The sequence below is a fragment of the Hyaena hyaena genome, unplaced genomic scaffold (genome assembly GCF_003009895.1).
Source record: "Hyaena hyaena isolate Hyena2069 unplaced genomic scaffold, ASM300989v1 scaffold_178, whole genome shotgun sequence".
Lineage (NCBI taxonomy): Eukaryota > Metazoa > Chordata > Mammalia > Carnivora > Hyaenidae > Hyaena > Hyaena hyaena.
In genome coordinates, this window is record NW_024080807.1 from 688,258 (window position 1) to 712,560 (window position 24,303).

The following is a 24,303-nucleotide window of genomic DNA, read 5'->3' on the forward strand; positions in this document are numbered from 1 at the left end:
AGCTTGGATATTATATATGCAACAAAAATAGGAAGGTTCTGAAAGGTGGAGAGAAGGCAGGTACCCTAGGGACCTTGGAACCCAAGGAACAAAACTGTGCCAAGTTCCTGAGTTTGCTTTTGTAGGTCAAAGGTCCCAGACTTGGAACTGAAGAAGTCACAACCTGTAAATGCCACCAGGGCACATAAAAAGAAGTCCTAAGACAGGCCTGCTCTCTACAAGTAGCCAAGCAAGAGAGAGAACAATTGTTCCACTCTAGCAAACCGCACCCCACAGGAAATGCCATAGCCTCACCCACGCCAGCGAAGGCCGTGTGGGGAGCCTAGTGGGGAGCCTAGACTTCCACTCTTAACAGTGTTAAGTGCCCTCACTCTCCTGACAAGGTGATGTCTGAGAGTCTGAGAAGGCTGAGTAGGACACTGGTCATTTCACCCTGGTATGGTCATAATAAACCCTTTCCAGCTTTCCGGCCAACAGTATCAGCGGACACCACATGAGAGCAGTGACAAGGTACCTACCCATCCTGACCAGGGAGGCATCAATGGTGGTCCAGTGGGGAACTGAATTCCCCACCTGCCAGCAGCGACAAGGGTTCCGTCTCACCCCAAGTGTCAATGAAAGCTGAATGGAAAACCTGGACTCCTAGACACACCTGAAAATAACTAGACAGTGCCCTCCTTACCCCCACGGGCCCCTATTTCCTCACGAGGCTGATGTCAGAGAAAATCTGCTAAAACAGAAGGTTTAAATAAGATCCATAGCCACATAACACCTAAAATATTCAGGTTTCCATCGAAAAGCATTCATCATACCAAGAACAAGGACAATCTTTATCAATGAAAAAAGACAAATGATGCCAAGATCTGAGATGATACAGATGCTGGGATTATTTGAAAGAATTTTACAGCAGCCATCACAGAAATGCTTCTGTGAATACTTACAAAATATGCATGTAATGTAATAAGTGAGAAATTAGAAATAATGAGCCAAAATAAAAATAATTCTCAGAAAAGAAATAAAAAGAACCAAATGGAAAGTTAAAAAAAAAAATGAAAACAATAACTGAAATACAAAAATCAATGGATGGGCTCAACAACAAAATGGATTAAAAAGAGAAAATTATCAGTGAACTTAAAGACAGAACAATAGAAATGACTCAAACTGAACAGAGAAGACAGACTGGGAAAATAAACAATACAATGTATAAACCCTCAAGGCCAATGGGACTAAAACACCAATGAAATTTTCTAAATTATTAAATATTTTTTGGATACAAATTGTATTATCTAAAGGATTTTGTGGCCCATAGTCTGTTGAAAAATGATCATCATATGAAAGGCAAATAAAAACTTTCATTTTTGGGTATAGTAATAAAAACCCAGGTAAATCAAACCCAGGTAGCCAAATGAAAGTAGCCATTGAAGGTCCACAGGCTGGAACTGACAAGTATAGTCTATAGAGTGGATCAAGTTTATTTATCATGACCACCAAGAAGTTGTAAAGCAATGGCTACACATGCTCTTCAAATCTATGGAACCTCAAAATGAACAAATCAGCATTAATTCTGTTGCTGGTGGGGTCATTTTTATGCATAGAGGAATGTTCTTACCATCGTGATGAAAAATGAAAAATGCCACTTTGCACAGGTTGACAAGTTTCATCAAGACATTTTTTTAACAGTCAAAAAAACCCGCATTTAGAGATATTTTCGACCTATGTTAATTACCAGTGAGCAAGATGGGAATATCTTTCTTTTCTTTATACAAATGTAGGGTAAAATTTTATACCAGGTAGATACACTCACTACTCAATTCACAGATGTTGCCTCAGAATTTAACTTGTTAAAGACATTAAATCTGAAATTAGCAAATCACAATTTAAAAAATAAACCCACAGGATTACATACTTTGGCTTTTGAAAGGGTACACAAAAAAGACAGAAAGAGGGCCTTGCAGATATTTTTGCTTCCACTAATTTTTTTGGTTAAAACTAAAATCCAAGTTAAAAATAATCCAGAATCACTTTTAAATTCTTGTAAAAATACTGATCTGATGATGTAACACAGATTATTCCAATCCTATCCATTAGTGCCGTGTTTGCCAGTTCCAAAAAGTTTATTAATGAAAATAAGGTTCAAATATCTGGTGTCCAGACAACTTTCACAGCTACTTCTGCCCTTAAGAGAATAGAAGAGCAGTTTTAGGTACAGCCTGTCTTTCGTCTTTCTTCCCCAAATTGGAACAATTCTTACACATTCAAACATGTGCGAGACTCGAGAAGAGCATTTTCCTACTGCCAGGCTGAGGCCACAGGGTTCCCTGAGATGGTCGTATCGCAGAGGATTCTCAGCTCTAACTCTGGTCGACAGTTTCAAAATAATGCGACAGCGCGGAGAGAGGACTGTATAAAACAGCAGGTTCTTTGAAAACCATTTATGATGTGTTCTTGGAGTAAAAAATATCAGTCTTCTTGGTTAAAAGTTGGCAACTGTGTTTTCAACTTCAAAATTTCTGAAATTGGCTCTTTTCTTTCTTGATAGAAGCTGAGTCCAGTGAGGAGTTCGACATCTACGATCCGAGCTCTGTGTAGCTTCAACAACTCTTCAACCCATGAGGAGTCCTGCTTCTCATGCTGTGAAGGTGGGAAATTAAAATAAAAGGTCATTGGAGAATAGTCCCTTCACTTTCCCTTTAAGCACTTTGTCTTCCCCTTCCCATTTCAATCAGCAATGACACTTTGGGTCCCAAATGGCAGATGTCACAAGATATGTTAGACATAATCCCTGCTCTGGAGTAGCTTAGCATCTAATATATAGAATGCATGTTTGTTTAATTATATGTCTCAAATTTGGGGAAAGGAAAGTACACCTGGAATAGATGCTCATCTATTGCATTTCTGCATGAAACATGAACAGTGTGAGGTTAAAAAAAATGTTGGAAAACAGAAGCAACGTGGCATGGCAGAAAGAATACGGGAATTAGCAGAAAGAAACTTGGATTCAAGTCCTGGTTCTATCATTTTCATACCACGTAAACTAAGGCAAGTTGGTTCACATCTGAATCCTGATTCTCTTACCTGCACCCTCATAGTTTTGCTTTGAGGATCAAATGTCATGATGTGTGCAAACACAGTATAAAACTACCAGCTCTTATCAGAATCCGTTATCTACGTAGTTGCAAGGAAGAGAGCACTGGGGGAAGTGGTAAAACGCAATTTCATTTCTGGTGTGACAGTGAAGTGTCAGCCAACATGAGATCAGACAAGAAATAAAGGTATGTCCCCTGGCACATGGAAACAGAAGGGGTAGCTGAGGCAGGTAACAGACAGAAATCATACATTCATGTGTAATTATCATTTTCCTGCATCTGGCTACTGGAGAGGGTCAGGTGAAGAAAGCATCCACTGGTTGGTGGGCTATAATTGTACTTTTTGTTTTTTATCTTTGAGAGAGAGAGAGAGAGAGAGAGAGAGAGAGAGAGAGAGCGAGAGCGAGCGAGCGAGAGAGAAGAGGAGACAGAGGATCCCAAGCACTCCACACTGTCAGCATAGAGTCTGATGTGGGGCTGAAACTCACCAACCATGACATCATGATCTGAGCAGAAATCAAGAGTCAGACACTTAGCTGACTGAGCCTCTATGATTGTACTTTAAAGACAACCTTGGGGCGCCTGGGTGGCTCAGTTGGTTAAGCGTCACTTTGGCTCAGGTCATGATCTCACAGTTTGTGGGATTGAAGCCCTGCGACGGGCCCTGTGCTGACAGCTCAGAGCCTGGAGCCTGTTTCAGATTCTATGTCTCCCTCTCTCTCTGCCCCTCCCTGACTCATGCTGTCTCTGTCTCAAAAATAAACTATAAAAACCAATCATCACTATACCTATACTAATTACGGCCCCACTGACTTTCTCTGCAGCAATCTTGAGTCTGGCCCTCAGAGGAATAGTCTTGACTCAGTGGATTCCTTGGCCAGTAGATATTTTCCATCTGTCCCAACATACAGAGGAATAGATAAAAAGTACATGCAAGACATGTGTTTTCTCAGGCAATATCCTGTTGATCCTTAGTGAAACCGAAGGAATCAGTAAGTATGCATGATACACCTTCAAATAATCCTCTCTCTAGTTCAAGTCCAATAGTGTTTTCAAGGCACATTGCTATTATAGAATTTGGTAAAATGTTTGTATAATAGCTTTTGGAATGATAGAGATTGAAAAAGAACTCGGTGCCTAACTCATGACACCTAATATTTTGTTCATGAGATGTAAGCATAAGTCGGTTACTGCCTTCTTTTGGCGGGGAGGGCCCAGAATTCAGACATGATAGAGACCATTTTTAGCCCACATATGCCACATGCTAAGAATGTCAGCAAAGGAAAGGTCTGGGTCCCCACTGGTGCTGCTGACCAAGACTGTCTACCTGAATGATACATAGACTGCTGTAACAAGGAAGGCAACACATCCCTATACCCCACTCCTGGGCCCACAGCAGAAAGCACCATCTGTTTTGTTCACTGCCGTGTTCTCTGTCCTAAGAGTACCTGGCAACACCTATTTATTAAAGGAATGAATGTCTGAATCCAAGAAGGGAAAAATGAATAAATAAAGGGAGGAATGAATGACCAATCACAGGACTCTCTCCTGCTGAGCTCAGAATCCTCCTTTTGACCACATGACTCCAGGTATCCACCACCCATTCAAATGAGGATGGTAAGAAAGACGTATCTTTATTAACTTAGAAGTATGTAACTTCGACGGACCCCCCCCAAAAAAAAAAAAAAGGTGGAAAATAATCTACTTGGAAATCTGGTAAGTATTCTGAAAGAAAAAAAATTGTCTCACCATAAGGAAAAGCTTTAAAATTCCTAAAATTTTACTGGAGTCTTGATGTTCAAAGATTAATGTAGGTTTTGAAAATTCTGAGCAAATCAGGTAACATAAAACAATTATTTTTAGACACTGAATGACCACAGAATAAGAAAAGATAATTAAGGACAAACATGGCTTTTATAATAAAGTGATATATAGAAAATTGATCTGAAATACTACCTAACTATATCTTCAGGACTAATTTATAACTTGACACTCTGGGAATTATAAATCCAGTTTGGAAACGAGTAAATTCAAAGTTCAAATAAACCTAGAATCAGGAACGCTTCATATGCCATATGAAGGCACTAAGTTTTGATCTCTTGTGTGTGTGTGTGTGTGTGTGTGTGTGTTTTGAGAGAGCAGAAGCACACATGTACACAAGAGTGTGGGATGGGCAAAGAAAGAGAGGGACAGGAGATCTCAAGCAGGCTCTGTGAGGACAACAGAGAGCCCAACATGGGGCTCGGATCTCACAAACTGGGAGATCATGACCTGAGCCGAAGTCAGACACTCAACTGATGGAGCCACCCAGGTGTCCCTGGTTTGTGTTTATAACAGAAAAGGGTCTGTTTTCCCTCACAGAGTCAGATTTAAAACCATTCTACAAAATTCATATCAAGTGCATCCGTTCAAAGTATATGCATATTCAAGTTCTGTTTTTGCCCAGAGTAATGTTGGACATGACACACCAATATACTTATATCCATATTTTCAGCGTGTCAGGTACCCAACCAAAGGCTACTTACCACACAGCTCTCACTGTTGTCAGTCCTGTGAGGCAAAATGAAAGCTAAGGTGTCTAAATCTTCACAGTGTGAGGGAGTCTGGAATGTGTTTTTACAACTTGTTAGCACAATGAAGAAGTGAGTTGGGATCAGAATTTCTTGATTACGGATGCGTCTGTGGTTTCTGTAAAATAGGGCAATGTTCAGTTTAAGAAAGAAATAACTATTTTTAATGAATATTGCAGGAAAGTATATTTTTATATAATGCATGTAAAAATATAATTCAAATAATTAAATGTTAGTATGAAGTTAGTAATAGTGATACCTCAATACATCCTGCCAGATTGAGCGAATTAGAAGACACTCAGAAAAACATACACTAAATGATTTTTAGTTTACATAACAATTGATTGAACTTCAGATTATCTTTAGTTACACCTAACATTAGTATGGAGAAGCTAAAGAAAAAAACAATATCATTCTCAAATACCTACAACCAAAATTCTAAAGCATTATTGATAGTCTTTTCAACACTATGCAACTGTGCACAAATAGTAGACAGAAAGGAAACTAGACTTTTTCTGCTCCAGCCCATCCAGAAGTCATTTGTCTGTGAACTCTTCTTTGTTTTAAAGGCATTTTCTTTCCAATCCCACTCACTTCTTTAAAATTGTAGCACAGCAACACCTTAACCTCATCTTAATTCTATTTCCTTGGGGTTCAAAGCTAGGTTTGTGTTTCAACATCTTTAAAAAGTTAACGTAGTGGGCACATTGTTTTCAACTATAATCTTATGTGGAACCATATATTCAGAAGACTGATTAAAACAGAGACCTCTGGTAGAATGCACAAAGTGTAGAGTTCTCTTCTTTACCCATTCTACTGCTGTGACCTCTGAGGCAGGGACGTTGGGACCCTTATTCCTCAAGGGATTTGGTAAAAGAAAATGAAACAAAATACAAAAACAACTGTCATTTTACAAACTACATTGTTACAGATATATGTGTGTGAAGAGTAATCTCTAGGCTTGCCTGAAGAACAGTTCTCGGGGAGTGAACCTCAGCACACGTCTCAAATTTCTTTATCCTGGAGGATTAACAGCAAAATTGCTTCCAAAAATCATGTTTTTAAGAAACATCAAGTGCCATCTAAAATGTTCTCTCTCTCCTTTATAAAAAGGGCAACCACTGTTGGTTTTTCTCAAGATGGTCACTCCATCTCCCTCTAAACAAAGTTGGGTAAAAGCTATGACATTCACAAGGCCTGTGCTTGGCCACTACAGCGTTATAACCTTGCGGGTTCTTTGACTCAGGATGCCTCTAGCCACAGCACATGCTTATTCCCTAACCAGCACTATGTTAATTAAAACAGTATCTTAACAATTAGCCACACATAGAGACTTTAAACATGGATATTACCTTCTTGCTCAAGAAATACTTAACTGCATGGGAGAGAAACGCTCCTTCTTTCCTCTAAAAAACATTTTATTGCACACTGAGCAAAACATCAAACTTAATCACATATCTCAAGGGGCTTTCAGTGTAATCAGAAATGTCATGTACATCAATATAAATACTATCAGACAGAAAAGGTCCCGCTGACTCAACTGGACGGTAATCCTACTTGACGGCTGTTTTTAAGAGGAAATGAAATATGTTCTTACTGCTTCAGGATCTCTGAGGAATCATAACGTCCATCATAATCAGAGTCAAACACAGGGCCACTGACAACGTTGACACCGTTTCTTTCTTCTGCATACCTTGGCAGTAGGGTGCCGTGAAAGTAGTGCCATATCACTGAAACAAGAAGGAAGACGGGAGTTTCAGATGCCAGGCTGTCGTGATTAAAAAAAAAAACTCAACAAACTCATTCAGAATCAGCATCTGTAATAATTAGAGACAAAGTCAAATTTGGCTTCAGTGTTGGTGTGGGGCCAAAACTCCACTGTTCAACTTCGGCCTTTGGCAGAACTAATGGACAAATGCTGAATTCAAGACTATTTTGGACATCACAGACCATGTGCATCACCATGAACCTGTGCTCACAGATCACCATAAAGCAGAAAAAAACATGAACATAAATAAACAAGGCAGGTCATTCAGATCTATTGTTAATATCTGAATATCCCCTTTGAAATACTCACAAGTATTCTAATGTAAATTAGAGTAAAAATCTCTTATATGTTGTTTTGAAATCCTACATGTGACATGAAATATGGATTTATAGGGGCGCCTGAGTGGCTTAGTCGGTTAAGCGTCCGACTTTCGCTTAGGTCATGATCTCGCGGTTCATGGGTTCGAGCCCCGCGTCGGGCTCTGTGCTGACTGCCAGCTCAGAGCCTGGAGCCTATTTCAGAGTCTGTGTCTCCCTCTCTCTCTGACCCTCCCCTGCTCACGCTGTCTCTCTCTCTCTCTCTCCTAGAAATAAATAAAAATATTAAAAGAAAAAAAAGAAATATAGATTTATATTTATCCTTTTAAGAGCCAAATGCTGCAATAATTAATAATGACATAAAATCTATACATTTTAAGATCAAAAACAATTATCAACAAGTTCCAAAAGTTAAATAGGGAAACATACTGAAGGATCATGTAAGTTTAATAGATTATATTAGCTGGATAACTTAGAAGATTACATACTTTTTCCACCAAAAAATGTCATTTATAGAGATTTAAATACAAAGTGGAATAAACGATATTGGAATATATCATGATTCTAATAGTTGTGAATTTTTGTGTACTGGTGTTGTCAAAGTTAAACCGATAAAAACTTCTCAGATAGTCATTTAGAGGGTCAGCCTTATTAATGTAAAGTATACCTATAATATACAGAAATTCTTTGAAATTATGAGATATACGGTTAAAACTTTTTTACCTTGAAAACTCGGGTACATTGGCACCATGTTAGTATTAAGCAATGCTTCAGAATGTAGTTGGCTTGAACCTTTTTTTAGTTCTACAAAGAAAATAAAAAGACAACTATTTCATTCATCATGAATAGCATTAGAAATCATACTTTTTCATGGGGGTGACATTTGAAAAATTAGCTATCACCTTGAACCCACAAAACTTTCCCAAGTACTGGGTCAAGGGAAAGTGCAATGTGGTCAAATCCCGTTAAAAAAGTAAAATAGTTGTGTATTTTCTTCCTCAAGATGAATTCAGCAAAGAAAAAAAAAAGCTTAATAAGAGCCCCAAATTCAACATATTCAAATTTTACCTTATTTGCCTTAATTCAACTATAACGTATTATGTGGACAGCCCTCTTTCCTTAAACTCTTTTACAGTGAAAGGGAAAAAGAAAATATCTGGCCTCAGAACACTTACTATCCTGATTTCTGCCTCTTGTGATGAAATGCTGCACAGCACTCCTTTGTATGGACTTTCAGCTTGGAACTGGTCTATTTTTATAAAGCAATAGCCAAGTTCTGACTTCAGACACTGACGCAGGGGACTTGACTGGATACTGAAAGTATTTAAGCACCTGGAGACTTCTGATTGTTGCCTTTTAAGGCCAGCCTCAAAATGTCTTTTAACACACAAATCTACCACATCAAAAATAGACCATGTAACCCCCACACCCCCCCCCCAAAAAAAGACAAAAGACAAAAATTCCCCCAGAGGCCCTGTCTCCATGAAAGGGCAAGCACACATAGGCTCTGCCTATTCCTAATTCTTTGACAACTTGTTTTTCTTTTTAAGGAACAAAAAGATATCTCCCTCTGAAGACCCCTGATGTTTCCTTCTAACTCAAGTTTCCTCAGAATCTGTGTGCTTTGAGAAATGTGTAAAATAAATGTAGAAAAAAACGAAGAATGTCTTGTCTACAGTGCCAGCACTAAATCAACTATCCTCCAAACAAAAGCCCAAGGTTTTGGGAAATTCAACTTTTAGATGCTTTAAAACCTTTCCCCTAATAGTTAGTTATACTTCTCATTCGCAACAGTCAACAAAAAGATGGGTGTCCACTGCCCCAAAAGAGAGAAAAGAAGAAAGAAGACAAGGGAAAGGGCAGGTCAGGGGGACAGACACTTACGAGGTGGGCAGAGGAACCCGTAACTTAGTTCAGCGTTATCTTTATAAAATGAACACTTATGGATAGGACTGAAGGGAATTCGGAGATCCTCATGGAGACAGTTGGAAAAGCCTTCTGTAGAGAAACTGTCCTAAAAACCAAAATGAAAAGAGCCATCAGGTATCAGGCACATGAAAGAAAAGAAGACTGCTTTATGAAGAGTTGAGGGTGAACCGCACCCTACGGTTGTGGGGCCCTAGTTATCCCTTTAGGTCCCACTCCATTTTCTCCTTTTTCTAGCAGTGTAGTCAACTTTTTCCTAACTGAAAGGCATAAACTCTGTAATATTAAGGATATTAATCATTTGCCATATGTGCTAATATTGTCCTATTATGCTGGGCTCATTTTGCTTACAGGTTTCCAACTTTCACATGGCAGAAAGGCCGATTTTAGGAGGACCTGGGCCTATCTTCCAAATGCAACTACACAGACTTGAAAGCTAGGGCTTTAGGGAGCCACTGAATTAACAATGCAGCATGAAAACCTTAGGTGCAGTGATGACTGAATTTATCCTGCTCTGATTATACTATGAAACAGAACATTCAAACCAAATCAAAGAATGCCATAATTAAGGCATTAAACAATAAATCTGACCAGGACCTACAAAGTACTAGGTAGACTCCTATACATTACAAAGTCAAGTAGAAAATGTGTTTGTAATGTTTGAAGACAGTCTTCAAAATTAGAACAAACTTAAGGCTGAAATTTTACATAAATTATGTGAAAAACGATGTTTTTTTTAACAGAGAAATTACATATATACACACATATATCCCTATCTTTTTTGTTTAGCTTTCTCGGTGAGTATTAACCATAGTCGTATTTTTTCAAAGCAACTGCTACACTCAGCTAAGCTCTCTCAAATCCCCTTTCCATCCCTTAAGGGCATCCTGTAGCTTGCCAGGCATTCAGTTTTGGAAAATCTGGTCAGTCTGGTTCAAAACTTTAATTTGATCAAAATCTAAATCTCATCCCCTTTCCCATTCTCTCTTTCAAGACCTCTCTTCTGCTTCTCTTTCTACCACAGTAGCCAGAGGGCAGAGGTGAGGGGGAATGTTGGTCTAATCCTGAGATATTCTACATAAGCTCTCCCCCTCACTCTTTTCAAGGGTTTCCTGTGGTCTGGGAGGTGGACAGGCTCCCCATAGTTTGATTTGGGGATCTTCTTGTAGGTGTTACACACAGAGAAGTGACCGAGCTTTAGCAGTGAGGACCCCCTAAGGTGAGCAGGGCCAAGGAAAATCCTTGTACTCACATAACTAGGCCTTTAGAGATGAATAATTGTGACTGATTGCAAAATTGATCACATAAAGTGAGAAATCAGAATCAAATATGAAAACAAAACACAAAGCAAGGGGGGCATGGTCATGCACATTCCTCATTTCACAGAAGAAATTTGCACTCAAAAAAAAAGTAATTTGTCTCAAAGTCACAGAGCTAGTCAGTGGCAGAGCTATAACCAGCACTTAATTCCTCAGATTCCCAACTCAGTGACCTCCTCGTTTAGGGACTCATTATAAGGCTAAGATTAGTTGGCCCAAATTAACCATGCTTCCAATGTTTTCCTTAGTTATTTTGAAATAATCACATGTAGCTAATGAGGCGACCAAATACTTGCATTTCTGTCAACAGTGTAGGATGTCCAACGGGGCATCAGGATGTCACGGCTGTAAGCACTCACAAACTGGTGCTGGTAAAGAAGGCAAATGGTGCTGTCCCTCTGGAGAACTCTGGGTCTGCCATAGGGTAAAGTGCTGCGCGTCATAACCTTCTCTTGGATGGCAGGGGAAAAATGAAACCACCGTTCAAACATACTTACTCTGAACTTATGATAATATATAATGATACATTCATCTAATTTCTTTCCCCTCTTAGGCCCTATTGAAAAATTGCTTTTATCTTTTTTTTTTTTTTACAAACTAATGACAAAGAGTAGAACCATAAATGATTTAGAAAACAAAAGGGTTGAGGCACCTGGCTGGCTCAGTTGGAGCGCCTGACTTGACACAGGTCATGATCTCATGGTTCGTGGGTTTGAGCGCCCACGTCGGGCTCTGTGCTGACAGCTAGCACAGAGCCTGGAGCCTGTTTTAGATTCTGTATCTCCCCCTCTCTCTGATCTTCCCCTACTCACGCTGTCTCTCTCTCTCAGAAATAAAGCATTTTTTTAAAAAAGGGGGGAAAAAAGGGGATTCACTGCAGTTTGCCTGTGAAGATTCTGACAGGTCAATGTAATAAAGATATCACAAGGGGACACTATGAAATTGGTAGAAATGTTGGCAATTAGGTCTTCATTAACATTACCAAAATTCTTTCTTTTAATGATTTATTCTTTAGGGAATAATCTCCAGGAAAAAAAAGTTGTGGGATGCTGTATGTGCCTGGAAAGCAAAGATTCTGAACTGAAATTATGAGACGAAGCTGAATGAAACAGTAATTGTAAATACCACTTACTGCACTTTATCCAAATGCCAAGTGCTTTGTAGAGTCCTTGATAGATATCATCTAATTTAATCCTTAAATAGCTCTATGAATTAAGGTTATATGCGCATTGGACAGATAAGAAAACAGCAGTTTACAGGGAGTACATACTTTTGCCATGGACATACAATTCCTAAGCTCATACTCAAACATGGATCGACTCAACTCCAAAAGTGTCATTCTTCACCACAATGCTTTGTCACCATGGACCATCAAAGATTTCTCTAAACACATACAGAGATTGTTACATAGGCAAATTCTAACATAGGGTTCACCTTTTATTCCAAGGAAAAAACTGAGCCAAGTAACTGAAGGATCAGAGACTATATCAAAGTCACACTGAACATCCCAAGTCTCAGCTGACAAATGATCTCAATTGTCTGTGTAGGAAACCTGCTTAATTTTCATTCAGAAGTTATGAAGCGGAGCACCTGGTTGGCTCAGTCAGTTAAGTGTCTGACTGATTTTGGTGCAGGTCATGATCTTAGGGTCATGTGATCTAACACTGTGGCCATGCCAGCATGAAGATTCTCTGATTCTCTGTCTCTCTCCCTCTGCCCCACCTGGCTTGCACTCTCTCAAAAAACAAAAGTTATGATGAAATAACTTTAGATAAATGAATCAACTCATACTCTCCTGTAATTAAATAAGAACCAGGTATTTTCAATAGAGGGTCTCCTCTAAACTTCTAAAAATCTTCGAAATCTCAAACCACCTCAACTCTGATCATAATTACTCAGCTTCCAGTAAACACATGATGTGCTGTAATTATCCCTTCTTTCCTTATGACTCGCAGGCTAGACTGTGGAGCAGGACCTCCCATGGGTCACAAGGTGCTCCTCCACTACTACCTTTACGTTACTGGTTATTCTCAGCTATGTTCCCAGACCCGTTCCCAGTGGTAGACACTGTTGAGAAAAAGCCTGTTTCCACATTTCAAGCTCAAGAGTAAGGATGCCTTACCTTCGGCCATGGTCAAATTCAACTGTATCTCAAAGTCCACAACTGGCAAAACCTAAAGAGTTAATAATACTATTTTAAGCAATGAGAGATTGTTTTTCTGTCTTGAGACGTGTTTTAATTTTGTTAACAATTTCTACAGCCTAATTGTTTCATCGTGGGACAATGATAAAACATCTTGTACAAGGGAAAAGTTATTTTTTTGAGGATAAAAGGTCAAATGATGGCTGCAAAAAGACAAAATTCTTACATAAGCACAACAATATCCGTGAAAAATAGAATTGCTGCTTTATACTTTTTATCACTACTCTGACAGTCGTTCTAGGAGCCTAAAACAAAATGGAAGGCATAAAATCAACTGCTCCCCAAACCACCATCTTCATGGACACTACCAATTTTGTTCACTTGTCACACTTTTTTCTTAAAACTGTATGTTAAGATAGGAGTAAAAAGGTAACAGTGCTGGAGGGCCGGGTTGGTTCAGTCCGTTAAGTGTCTTAGACTCTTGGATTCTGCTCCGGTCATAATCTCATGGTTCATGGGAACAAGCCCTGCATCAGGCTCTGCCTTGACAGCTTTGCGCCTGCTTGGGATCCTCTCTCTCTCTCTCTCTGCTCCCGCCCTGTCTGTGCTGTTTCTGGCTCTATCAAAATAAATAAACTTAAAAAAAAATGCCATTTATCCATTTCATACCAGAGAAATGTTATTTTGCCTCTAAATTTAAAATCTCTCTCTTTTTGAAAACAAATAAATAAGCATAAAAAAATACTTTAAAATAAACTGAGATATATTTTAGGAAAAGAATACTGTGGTTGGTTTATAATTAAGACCTCACTGCTAGGTTAACAGCACAGATTCCACGATTCAGGATGCTGCAGAACTTAGCTGCACTTCTCCCGACCTGCACCCAAGTCAAGTCACAGCTCTTAGGGATAAAAACATAAGTTGAGGGCCACCTGGGTGAACTTCTTAGGTTACCATCTCCTTGTCCATGGGTTCGAGCCCTGTGACAGCCTCTGCATTGACTGTGTAGAGCCTGCTTCACACTGTCTGCTTTGTGCTTTGCTTTCTACCCATTCCCAACTTGCACTTTATATCTCTCAAAACTAAATACATTTAAAAAAAAAAAAAACCAAACAAACAAAAAACCCGGGGGCACCTGGGTACCTCAGACTAAGTGACCAACTTCTGCTCAGGTCATGATCTCACAACTTGTGGGTTCAAGCCCCTGTGCTGACAGGTCAGAGCCTGGAGCCTGCTTCAGATTCTGTCTCCTTCACTGCTCCTGCCCTGCTCTGTCTGTCTCAAACATAAATAAACATTTAAAAATTTTTTTTAAAAATCATTTGATTCTGTATCTCCCTCTCTGACCCTCCCCTGTTCACGCTGTCTCTGTCTCTCTCTCAGAATAAAACATTAAAATTTTTTTTTAATTGTGAAAATGAAAAAACCCGGAAGAGGAAAAATAAATAATAAAAGGGCTGCATGTGTTACATTAGAATTAAACATAAATATATATTATGCTCACTGATACATTTGAAATTTGATGAAGTGTTTCTATACTACATGCTATGCAGAGGGTGCTGTAAAAATCACACAAAGTAGGCTAGGCTTTTGTTGATACTTACTGAGGGATCACATGAGCAGTCAAGGTTATATCTGGACGTTCTTGTGAAGGGGCACTGTACCAAGGACTGGGCTTCTTTGGGATTCTTTGGAGTGTAGACAGGATTCTTTAGAAAGTGGTTAACACTTCCATGAGTTCCATTATTAGGGGCAGGTATCAAATTCAATAAATCTGCATAAATGCCAAAAATGGTAAATGGTTACTTAGAGGTTTCAAAACCAAATAAATGGTAGACTTATACTATTTTATTTTTTAAAAGCTAAATGCATATAAGAGTTCTTTACTCTCTACCCAAAATAAAACTATAAAACTCTCTTGAATTTGAGAGAGTTTATGACTACACTCTTCTAATGGAATTACTAATATATATGCTGTACTTCTCTATGGAAACTTCTGAAGTCTAAAGTGTATAATAACTATAGTTACCCCAATTACATACTTATGTCAATCACTGTGCTAATATATTTTTCTTAATTAATCCTCAGAATAATTTAGCAAGTTTTTGTCAATATTTGGTAGATGAATAATCACAGTACTTTGCTCAAGGGCTCAAAGCTACAAATGTGGAAGACCTAGGATTCAAAACCAGCTTTGTCTGAGTCTAAACCTCATGCTCTTGATAATAACAATAGCAAACACTTATATAGTAAAGCACTTAGGATATGCCTGGCACTATCTTAAGAGCTTTAAGATATATTAATTCATCTAAGTATATAGACTCTCACTGAAAGTAAAACTTAGGACATATTTCAGGTTTTGCAAATGCCTAGTGTCATTAAAGAAGTAATATTTAAAATATAATATCCAACCATAAAGGTATTAACTAAGAAAGTACAAAGTAAATCAATAATGTATCTAATGGGTCTTCCTCCATCTCTACAACTGTGACATCATCATCCACTATGATTGATGCCAGAGCATCTGCTTGTTTCGTGTTCCCTTCACAGACTCCAAACTCTTTCTCAGGCTCCACCCCAAAACTGAGCCAATTGTCAAATAATTAAGCCGAAGGCCTGGCAAAGTACTAGACACTGGGTATATACAGTCCCCATAACTCTCGGTGTTGCAGTTTACCTGTGTGCATACCAGTGCAAGAAACATCGGTGATCAAATGGCATAAGCTACCTATTTTTTTTTCCCAAGGACTCTGGGTCAGGAAGGTGAAAATTTTAAATGTGAAGATCTGTCTCACCTCATCACCATCTCTACAAAGGTCCCCACCGCGTGACTTCCTTTTCAGAATCCTATTCCAGTTCCGTTTTCAGAAGAAATGAAAGCCTGTTCACACTTACCACACATTAAGTTATAGACTTCAATATTTTCAAAAGAGTCAACTTCAAAGCTGTGCTTGAATCCAGGTCCATAGCCGATAAAGAGGGCCTAGATGGGCCAGAAAAGTAACCGTTTATTAGTTCATATCAGCTAAATATGTAGCTGGTGAAAATAATTATCAACAGTGAACATACATAAAATGGCTATTATTAAGATATCAGAAAAATATGGCGCCCACAGACTTCATAGGATACTGTGTTAACCTCTGTTGCACACATAATCTAAGGACATGGAGAATATTTCTCTCTGCTTTACTGTAATTCCTGCCTTGACACTCAGAAGAGATAGATGATGAAATTGTTCCTCATCTGTGAAATGGGAAATAAATGTCACTCTGCCCATCCTGCACAGTGCAGTAGGGATCAAATTAAATAATTGTTGCGAGTGTATTTTGAACTTTTAAATTGCTAGAAGAAAGTAAGGCATTATCTTCATTTAGAAGAAATAGGATTATCTTTTCTCCTATTAAATCACCAGCTTTCATTTACTGGGGAGCAATATTCTTAACGGAACACAAACATAAGCAAGCTAATTATCAGAAATTTAGTATGAGGTATAAGTCTTATAAGTAAGTCATATGTGCCTGAAACATGAATATAAGATTTTAACAAATTCAATTAATATAATGACCAAAATAAAAGAGGGATATAAAACCATATGCTTAATTCTCATCCAAGACAGAATCACAATCTGTATCTCTAAATCTAAACTTTGTATATCAGTTTTTCTTCAGATACAAACTTATTTTTTAAGTATAACAGATTTACTTACTTGCATATTTGAAATTATATTGTCAGAACCATGGAATCCAATTCCACAATGTTTCCCTTCTGAAGGACTCCTAATTTTGACATAATATGAATTAATGATGTAGAGTCTATTCATAGTGCAAAATTTAAAATCACGACAGTATTTCTGTTAATAAGGAGTTAACTATTTTGTTTAAAAAAACCAAAACCAGGGGCGCCTGGGTGGCTTAGTCGGTTAAGCGTCCGACTTTCACTTAGGTCATGATCTCGCGGTTCGTGGGTTCGAGCCCCGCGTCGGGCTCTGTGCTGACTGCCAGCTCAGAGCCTGGAGCCTGTTTCAATCTGTGACTCCCTCTCTCTCTCTGACCCTCCCCTGCTCACGCTGTCGCTGTCTCTCTCTCTCTCTCTCCTAGAAATAAATAAAAAACATTTAAGGGGCGCCTGGGTGGCTTAGTCGGTTAAGCGTCCGACTTTCGCTTGGGTCATGATCTCACGGTTCGTGGGTTCGAGCCCCGCGTCGGGCTCTGTGCTGACTGCCGGCTCGGAGCCTGGAGCCTGTTTCAGTCTGTGACTCCCTCTCTCTCTGACCCTCCCCTGCTCACGCTGTCTCTCTCTCTCTGTCTCTCCTAGAAGTGAATAAAACATTAAAAAAAAAAAAAAAAAACATTTAAAAAAGAAAAAAACCAAAACTGGTAAATAAAACCACCTGGCTTTGAAAAGCATTGAGGGGCCACCCTTATCTTTTTCAGACAAATCAACTAGAAACTGCAATATAGCATAGAAGAAGAGAAAACCACTTAGCACTAACACAAAACTAGTTTTGAACCCTGACTATGCTATTTACAAGCTGTAAAACTGGCAATGTAGTTATCTTTGTTTCAGTTTTGTCCTATTGGGTTGTTTGGGTGGCTCAGTCAGTTAAGTGTCTGACTTAGGCTCAGGATATGATCTCAGGGTTCGTGAGTTCCAGCCCTGCATCAGGCTCTGTGAGGACAGCTAGCTCACAGCCTGGAGCCTGCCTCAGATTCTCTGTCTCCCTCTCTTCTGACCCTCCCCTGCTCACGCTGTCTCTCTCAGAAATAAAACACATTTTTAAAAAATTTAAAAAAACAACAACAAATTAAATGGCTTAGCCTAAAGAAACCTTTAGAATATAGTAGATATTTGTTATTGTTTCTTCCATGAGGGCCAGGACCATCCCTTCCAAACACAGCTATTAAAAGCAGGGACAGTGAAACTCTTAAGTGAATCCCGGGTCTTTGCTTAGGTTTCGCTTGACAGGGGTTATTTATTATCCCTGGCTTCTCAGCAACCATCCAAGAGTTAATCATCAAGTTTTGAGATATTAACAATATTAACCATCCGAATAATTTTCCAACACATCAATAAACTGAGATGAAATACCAACTCTGTAAAATAAAGAAAGCCATTGCTCATCATAAAGGGGCTTTGCCAATTATTTACTGGATCTGAAGGTATTATTAGGATAACTGTAATGTGCAGAAGATATATGATGGCAAGTGGTAACACTAATGTAAACAAAAATAATCAATATAAACGTGAGCAGAGGAGTGGTTCCCAGCTGGGGGTGGATGGCTTTCCCCAGGGAATCTCTGGCAATGTCTGCAGATGGTTGGCCCAAGTTTAGAAAGGGTGCTTTTTTGTCGAGAGGGTAGAAGCCAGGGGTGCTTTCCCACAATGCACAGGACAGCCCTCCACAACAAAGAATGCAAAGAATGGTTTGATCCCAAAAGGTCAATCCCAGATTGAGGACCCGGGACACAGAGTGAAGAGAATCATATTCGCACAGTTTTCATGTAACAACATTGTTGAAAAGAGCCCAAAAGTTACACAGAATAACTAACATATCAGGCTAGGTTTGCCTGGAAACTATCAGAACTTACAATGCAAGTTGCCACTGAGGATCCAAATAGAATGTCAAGGGCTCAATCCTATCGTTTTTGGCAAAGTGCAAACGCTTCGGTAAGAAATGCTTCAGGTAAGGTTTGAAGTGCTGGTTTGGTTCCCGGCACTGGAATTACAAAAGGTAAAGAAAAACTCATTTCCATAAACTTCTCTTGAAACGGTTTACTTTCTGTAAGATTTTTTTTTCTGATGAAAATTATACCAGCCTGCTCTGTAAGTCACAGATACAAAAATAACTGACTTCCTACTATTTGTATAATGTACACTATTATACATTATGTATACATTATACATATACATTACATTATTAGGACTATTCCCAACTATTCAATAGTTATTTTTTGACAGGAAATAATTGCTACATAAAAAAACCCAAAACTCTTAAGACTTTGTCACTCAGTTATATTTGAGTTATTACTATTTTCAAACATTCTTATCACTGCAATGGTAAGAATTGTCTTTAATATTTAAAAATATAGGGGCACCTGGGTGGTATAGTCAGTTAAGGGTCTAACTCTTGATTTTCGGCTCAGGTCATGATCTCACAGTTTATGAGTTGGACTCCACGTCAGGCTCTGTGCAGACACTGTGCAGAGCCTGCTTGGGATTCCGTCTCCCCTTCTCTGCCCCTCCATTGCTGTGCTCTCTCAAAATAAATGAACTTTAATGAGTAGATGAATAAACAAATAAAACAGAAGTTAAAAAACGTACTATAGATGAATCATCAAGACAAAAATTTATTATTTTTCTTAATGTTTTATTTATTTCTGAGAGAGAAACAGCATGAGCAGGGGAGGGTCAGAGAGAGAGGGAGGCACAGAATCTGAAGCATTCTCCAGGCTCAGAGCTGTCAGCACAGAGCCCGACGTGGGGCTCAAACCCACGAACTGGGAGATCATAACCTGAGCTGAGCCGAAGTCAGGGCCATTCAGGTGCTCCTTTTTTTAATGTTTATTTTGAGACAGAGAGAGACAGACCATGAGCGGGAGAGAGGCAGGGAGATAGAGAGGGAGACCCAGAATCCGAAGCAGGCTCCAGGCTCTAAGCTTTCAGCACAGAGCCCCATGCGAGGTTCAAACCCACAAACCATGAGATCATGATCGGAGCGGAAGTTGGACACTTAACCGACTGAGCAACCCAGGCGCCCCAAAAATTTAATTTTTAAGTGGGCATAAAAACTGGTAGGAAATACATAATAATGCTAACAGTACAACAATGAATTCTTAAAAATTTTCAATGCTTGTTTATTGGGATATATCCTTAAAAATCTTTTAAAACTATAGGGCTCTTAATGTTGGCCCACATACTCAAAAAATCTAATGGAAAAAAATCATAAGAACAGATACTGTTCTTTTTTATATAAATATATATTAAACAAAACTAACAATAACTAAATAAGGGAAAAATGAATACACTCACAGAAAGATTTCTGGCAAGGTCTTCATAGTCAACTGAAGGGGGACAAAGATAAGAATTAATCATTGATCGTGTGCTACAACTGAAAACAAAAATTCAATGAAAATGTTGAATGTCAGACTTAAGCTCTATATCTAAGTATCAAAGCAGGTTCCAAACAGCTTATTTGAATTAGTCATTGGCAATAATGAGATCATTAGGAACCACCCCATGCCTCTGAAATCATGTCATAGTGTTAAATGAAAAGTTAGAGAATATCTATCCATCCATCTGTTCATCCATATGTTGTGTCCACTCATCTGGCCATCCATCTATATATCCATGCATCTAGGTCTCGTATGATTTCCTAGTGTAAAATTTGTTTTAAAAAAGGTAGCAGATACTTGGGAAGACATTCCAAGCCTAACAGCATTTAATCTCTAGACAAAGGATATGAGGTGGGAATTAGGGCGCTTTAGGGAAATTGTTACTTTACATATTTTGATATTTGATAATTCCAGAATTTCCAAATAAAAAGGATGCTGGGGAACTTACAAGACAGGGCAAGTAGAGGAGTTTTGTAACTGAATTGGCATAGCAAATTTGCATATATGAATTTGCATAGCACCTGTGGTTGAGAGATTGCTTAGTTGTCTTCTGTGCTACAAATCAATGTATGTCTAGCTTTGGAAACATTCTTCTAGCCATACTTCACAAAAGTTGCAAAAAATTTTCAGAAAAAAAGAAAATGTTTTGCATATATATTTTACGTATGTATATTTATAAGTAAATATACATATAATTTTTCCTTTAATTTTAGTAACAGAGGCCTAATAAGAGAAGGGTGCGGTCAACGTTTAGCCATTCCAAAAGTCTCTGGGCACTGCCTCAGTCTGTATGGTTTTATAACAGGTTTTATAACAGTTGTATACTACTTTTATAGTTTAAAAACCCACTAATTAAAACTTGCCATGCATATATATAAAGTCTATGTTTATGTCACTATGTTAATACAAAGATTAATATCTGCATAACCATTCTCCTGGAGTGAATCTATTTCTCCTCATGTATATTCAATAGTATCGACTGGAATATTCTACACTGCAGTTTCCAAACCTAACCACTTCTGATAAATATCAGAAAAGCTTTTCTTCCCTTTCTGTTTCAAGGTTAACTATAACATAAAGATAAACAAGACTCGCTCTAGGTATGAGAATTGCCAAGGACAGCAATCAAAAAGCAGTATGTAACAGAGGTGCAGTTAGGAAATGGACTTGACTTGGAAAAGAACTAATAGTTTAAAAGATTTCTTGGCAGTTTGGATTGCACATTTAGTCAAGACAGAACTGAAATTTCCTCTCTGTTTACGAAACACTTTCTGATTCTGTTCTGGAATGGTAAAGGAAAGTCATTTCTGAAGACAGAAACAAGCTGTTTATAGAATTGGAAGAATTATGGAATTTCCTGAATTCCTCCTTGTAACAGAATATTATTTTATGAGAGCTCTAAGCTATTATAATGTAATATCACTAATTAAACTTGAATAAACGCAGCTGAACTTTTTCTCCTAAGTTTTGTTTTTGTTTTGTTTTGTTTCTTGTACAAGTTATCTCAAACCCAATACCAGTAAAACACATACTACAACATAAAAATGTACTGAGCGCACACAAAATATGCTTAGCGATAAGTGGTTAGACCTGGGTCCTGTATAAAATCCCTTTGGGTGCAGAAGATATGCATTTGACATTTAGTCATGAAAAGGAAATTCACTAGATGCACTTTAATATGGAGACACAATAATTTAGAGGAATGTATTCTGAATGTAGTCATATCCAAAGTTAGTGTCCATGTATACTTACATGAAAAGTACTTATCTGGGACATCAGTGGGTCTCAAGCGGGCTGCAGGCCCATATACAATTTTAATATTTTTAACATCTCCCAAATATTTATTCAGATACACAAATTTCTTGCAATTGCCTTGTTCCATGCCTAGAGGAAAAAGTCCCCAAACATGTTACAACACATAGAAGAGAATTTCTTTCACTTCCAGAATTTAATTCAATAAATATGTTGTTGGTGCTCATGTGAGTTAAACATCTAGTTGGTAAGACACAGAATTTCAGTTGTATCTACCACATCAAAATATTCAAAAAATATTTCCCCCTTCATCCACAATTAGTTTCATGTTTCTTCGTATTTAGGTATTACAGTATCTTTATGTGAGTGAGGAGGGATCAAACAGCTTCGGACTAAATAGCAAAGCCTAGTTGTTTTCCCAAGATCACCTCGAATGTTAACTGGTAGGATAAAATTCTCGGTCTCATTCCAGAATTGCACTTTCTTTGGTACAGAACTTTTCACAGCTATTTCTAGAAATAGCTTTTAGTAATTATTTCTGACACAAACAATAACAAGAAAAAACAAAAAGGACTTTTCTTTTTTCTTGTACACTCACTGCTTCTGTACTGTTACACAAACATGTTCTAAAGGTCAAAATAAGTAAAAATGAAATTAACAAAGTGCTAAAATTAACTATTCAAAATTCCTCGTATAAACCTTGCTGAAACCAGGAGATGGCTGCATTTTCGTTGATAGATGTGAATTCTGTGCTTTATTTGTACTTTATATTCTATATTTTTTTTCCTAAACACTTTCCACAACAAACTACATTTTAAGAAAAGGAAGTAACTATAACAATCAGAAGAAATGATGAAATAATAACCAATCAAGGAAGCCTTTTTTGGGGGGCACCATTTAACCTGAAGGGTAAATGATGAAAATTCAGGTTACCATGATCTGAAACAAGGATGAGGTTCAGGCATTGATGCAAGTTCAGCGTCTTTAGACCATCCATCAGCATACCAACCATGTTGTCAACCCTCTGCAATGCTCTGATGACCTAAGAAAGGGCACCAATTTCATGGGATGAATTCCTTCCTAATGGCTATTTCTATGTAAAACTATTTCTATTATAGGAAAAGTTCAGTGGGTGCAACTCCTATGATGAATTGATTTACATTAGGCTGGGACACGTCAGTTAAGATAATGACAATTAATAAAAAGAGGGTTCCAAATTCCGTACATACTCAATCCTACGTACTGGATATGTCACTGGCTGATTTGATTGTCTAAATTGCCAAAATGTTAAAAATTATTCATCAAATGCTTCTTATAATTATGTTTGATTTTTAAAATTAGAACTCCTAGGGGGAGACTGGGTGGCCCAGTTAGTTGGTTAAGCCTCTTACTTTGGCTCAGGTCACGATCTCAAGGTTCATAGATTCCAGCCCCGCATTTGGCTCTGAGCCTGGAGCCTGCTTCAAATTCTGGGTCTCCCTCTTTCTCTGCCCCTCCCTCCCTCATGCTTAGTGTGTCTCTCTCTCAAAAATAAACAAACACTGAAAAAAAATTTAATTACAACTCCTAGGAATACAACCTATTATTCCTTAAAAAGGTGTGCATGTATTTTGCACACGTGTATCACAAGGATACATAGAATAGCAAATGGTTTTACCAACTTGCTTTTGACATTTCTCTCTTTGGCTCTCTTTGCAAAACCACCTGAGGAAAATTCTTTGCAGCTTTACATGTGCTTTCTATAATGTATCAATCAATCTTTATCTCTAGAGTTAATTTATTCCACTGTATTAATGAAACAACCTCCTTCAATATGGTCTTCACTCAAAGCTACCCACGTAATGAAAGTTGGAGTTTTTAAGTATTAAAATAAAGTGGGTTTTGATTGCCAGGAATATGTGAATTTTACAGAGCTTGCAAGCTGGTTACTATGATATGAAAAGTAATGGGCTCAATCTTGAATGAAGATGAATCACAAAACTAGTCCTTCAGAAAATCTTCAGTGAAACTAGTAAAAAGCAGCACTGGGGCGCCTGGGTGGCTTAGTCGGTTAAGCGTCCGACTTTCGCTTAGGTCATGATCTCGCGGTTCGTGGGTTCGAGCCCCGCGTCGGGCTCTGTGCTGACTGCCAGCTCAGAGCCTGGAGCCTGTTTCAGTCTGTGACTCCCTCTCTGTGACCCTCCCCTGTTCACGCTGTCTCTCTCTCTCTCCTAGAAATAAATAAAACATAAAAAAAAAAAAAAAAATTTAAAAAAGCAGCACTGACTTTTTCCATGATCTTTTTATATGAACTGATTATCAATTATAAAA

General features: G+C 38.3%; 1 protein-coding gene across 1 annotated transcript in view; it reads right to left on the reverse strand.

Moving 5' to 3' along the window:
- Positions 1 to 1,071: 1,071 nt before the first annotated feature.
- Positions 1,072 to 24,303, reverse strand: part of ENPP1 (ectonucleotide pyrophosphatase/phosphodiesterase 1) — a 68,182-nt gene continuing 44,950 nt past the window's right edge. Inside the window, exons 12-25 of the mRNA XM_039240448.1 lie at positions 22,927 to 23,035; positions 21,994 to 22,125; positions 20,159 to 20,190; positions 18,718 to 18,845; positions 16,836 to 16,905; positions 16,025 to 16,112; positions 14,734 to 14,903; positions 13,109 to 13,160; positions 11,283 to 11,437; positions 9,626 to 9,755; positions 8,465 to 8,545; positions 7,254 to 7,386; positions 5,612 to 5,774; positions 1,072 to 2,631 (exon numbers count right to left, since the gene is read on the reverse strand). Of these exons, the coding sequence (XP_039096379.1) occupies positions 2,461 to 2,631; positions 5,612 to 5,774; positions 7,254 to 7,386; positions 8,465 to 8,545; positions 9,626 to 9,755; positions 11,283 to 11,437; positions 13,109 to 13,160; positions 14,734 to 14,903; positions 16,025 to 16,112; positions 16,836 to 16,905; positions 18,718 to 18,845; positions 20,159 to 20,190; positions 21,994 to 22,125; positions 22,927 to 23,035 (1,614 nt within the window). The 3' untranslated portion in view covers positions 1,072 to 2,460. The remainder of the gene's footprint in view (positions 2,632 to 5,611; positions 5,775 to 7,253; positions 7,387 to 8,464; positions 8,546 to 9,625; positions 9,756 to 11,282; positions 11,438 to 13,108; positions 13,161 to 14,733; positions 14,904 to 16,024; positions 16,113 to 16,835; positions 16,906 to 18,717; positions 18,846 to 20,158; positions 20,191 to 21,993; positions 22,126 to 22,926; positions 23,036 to 24,303) is intronic.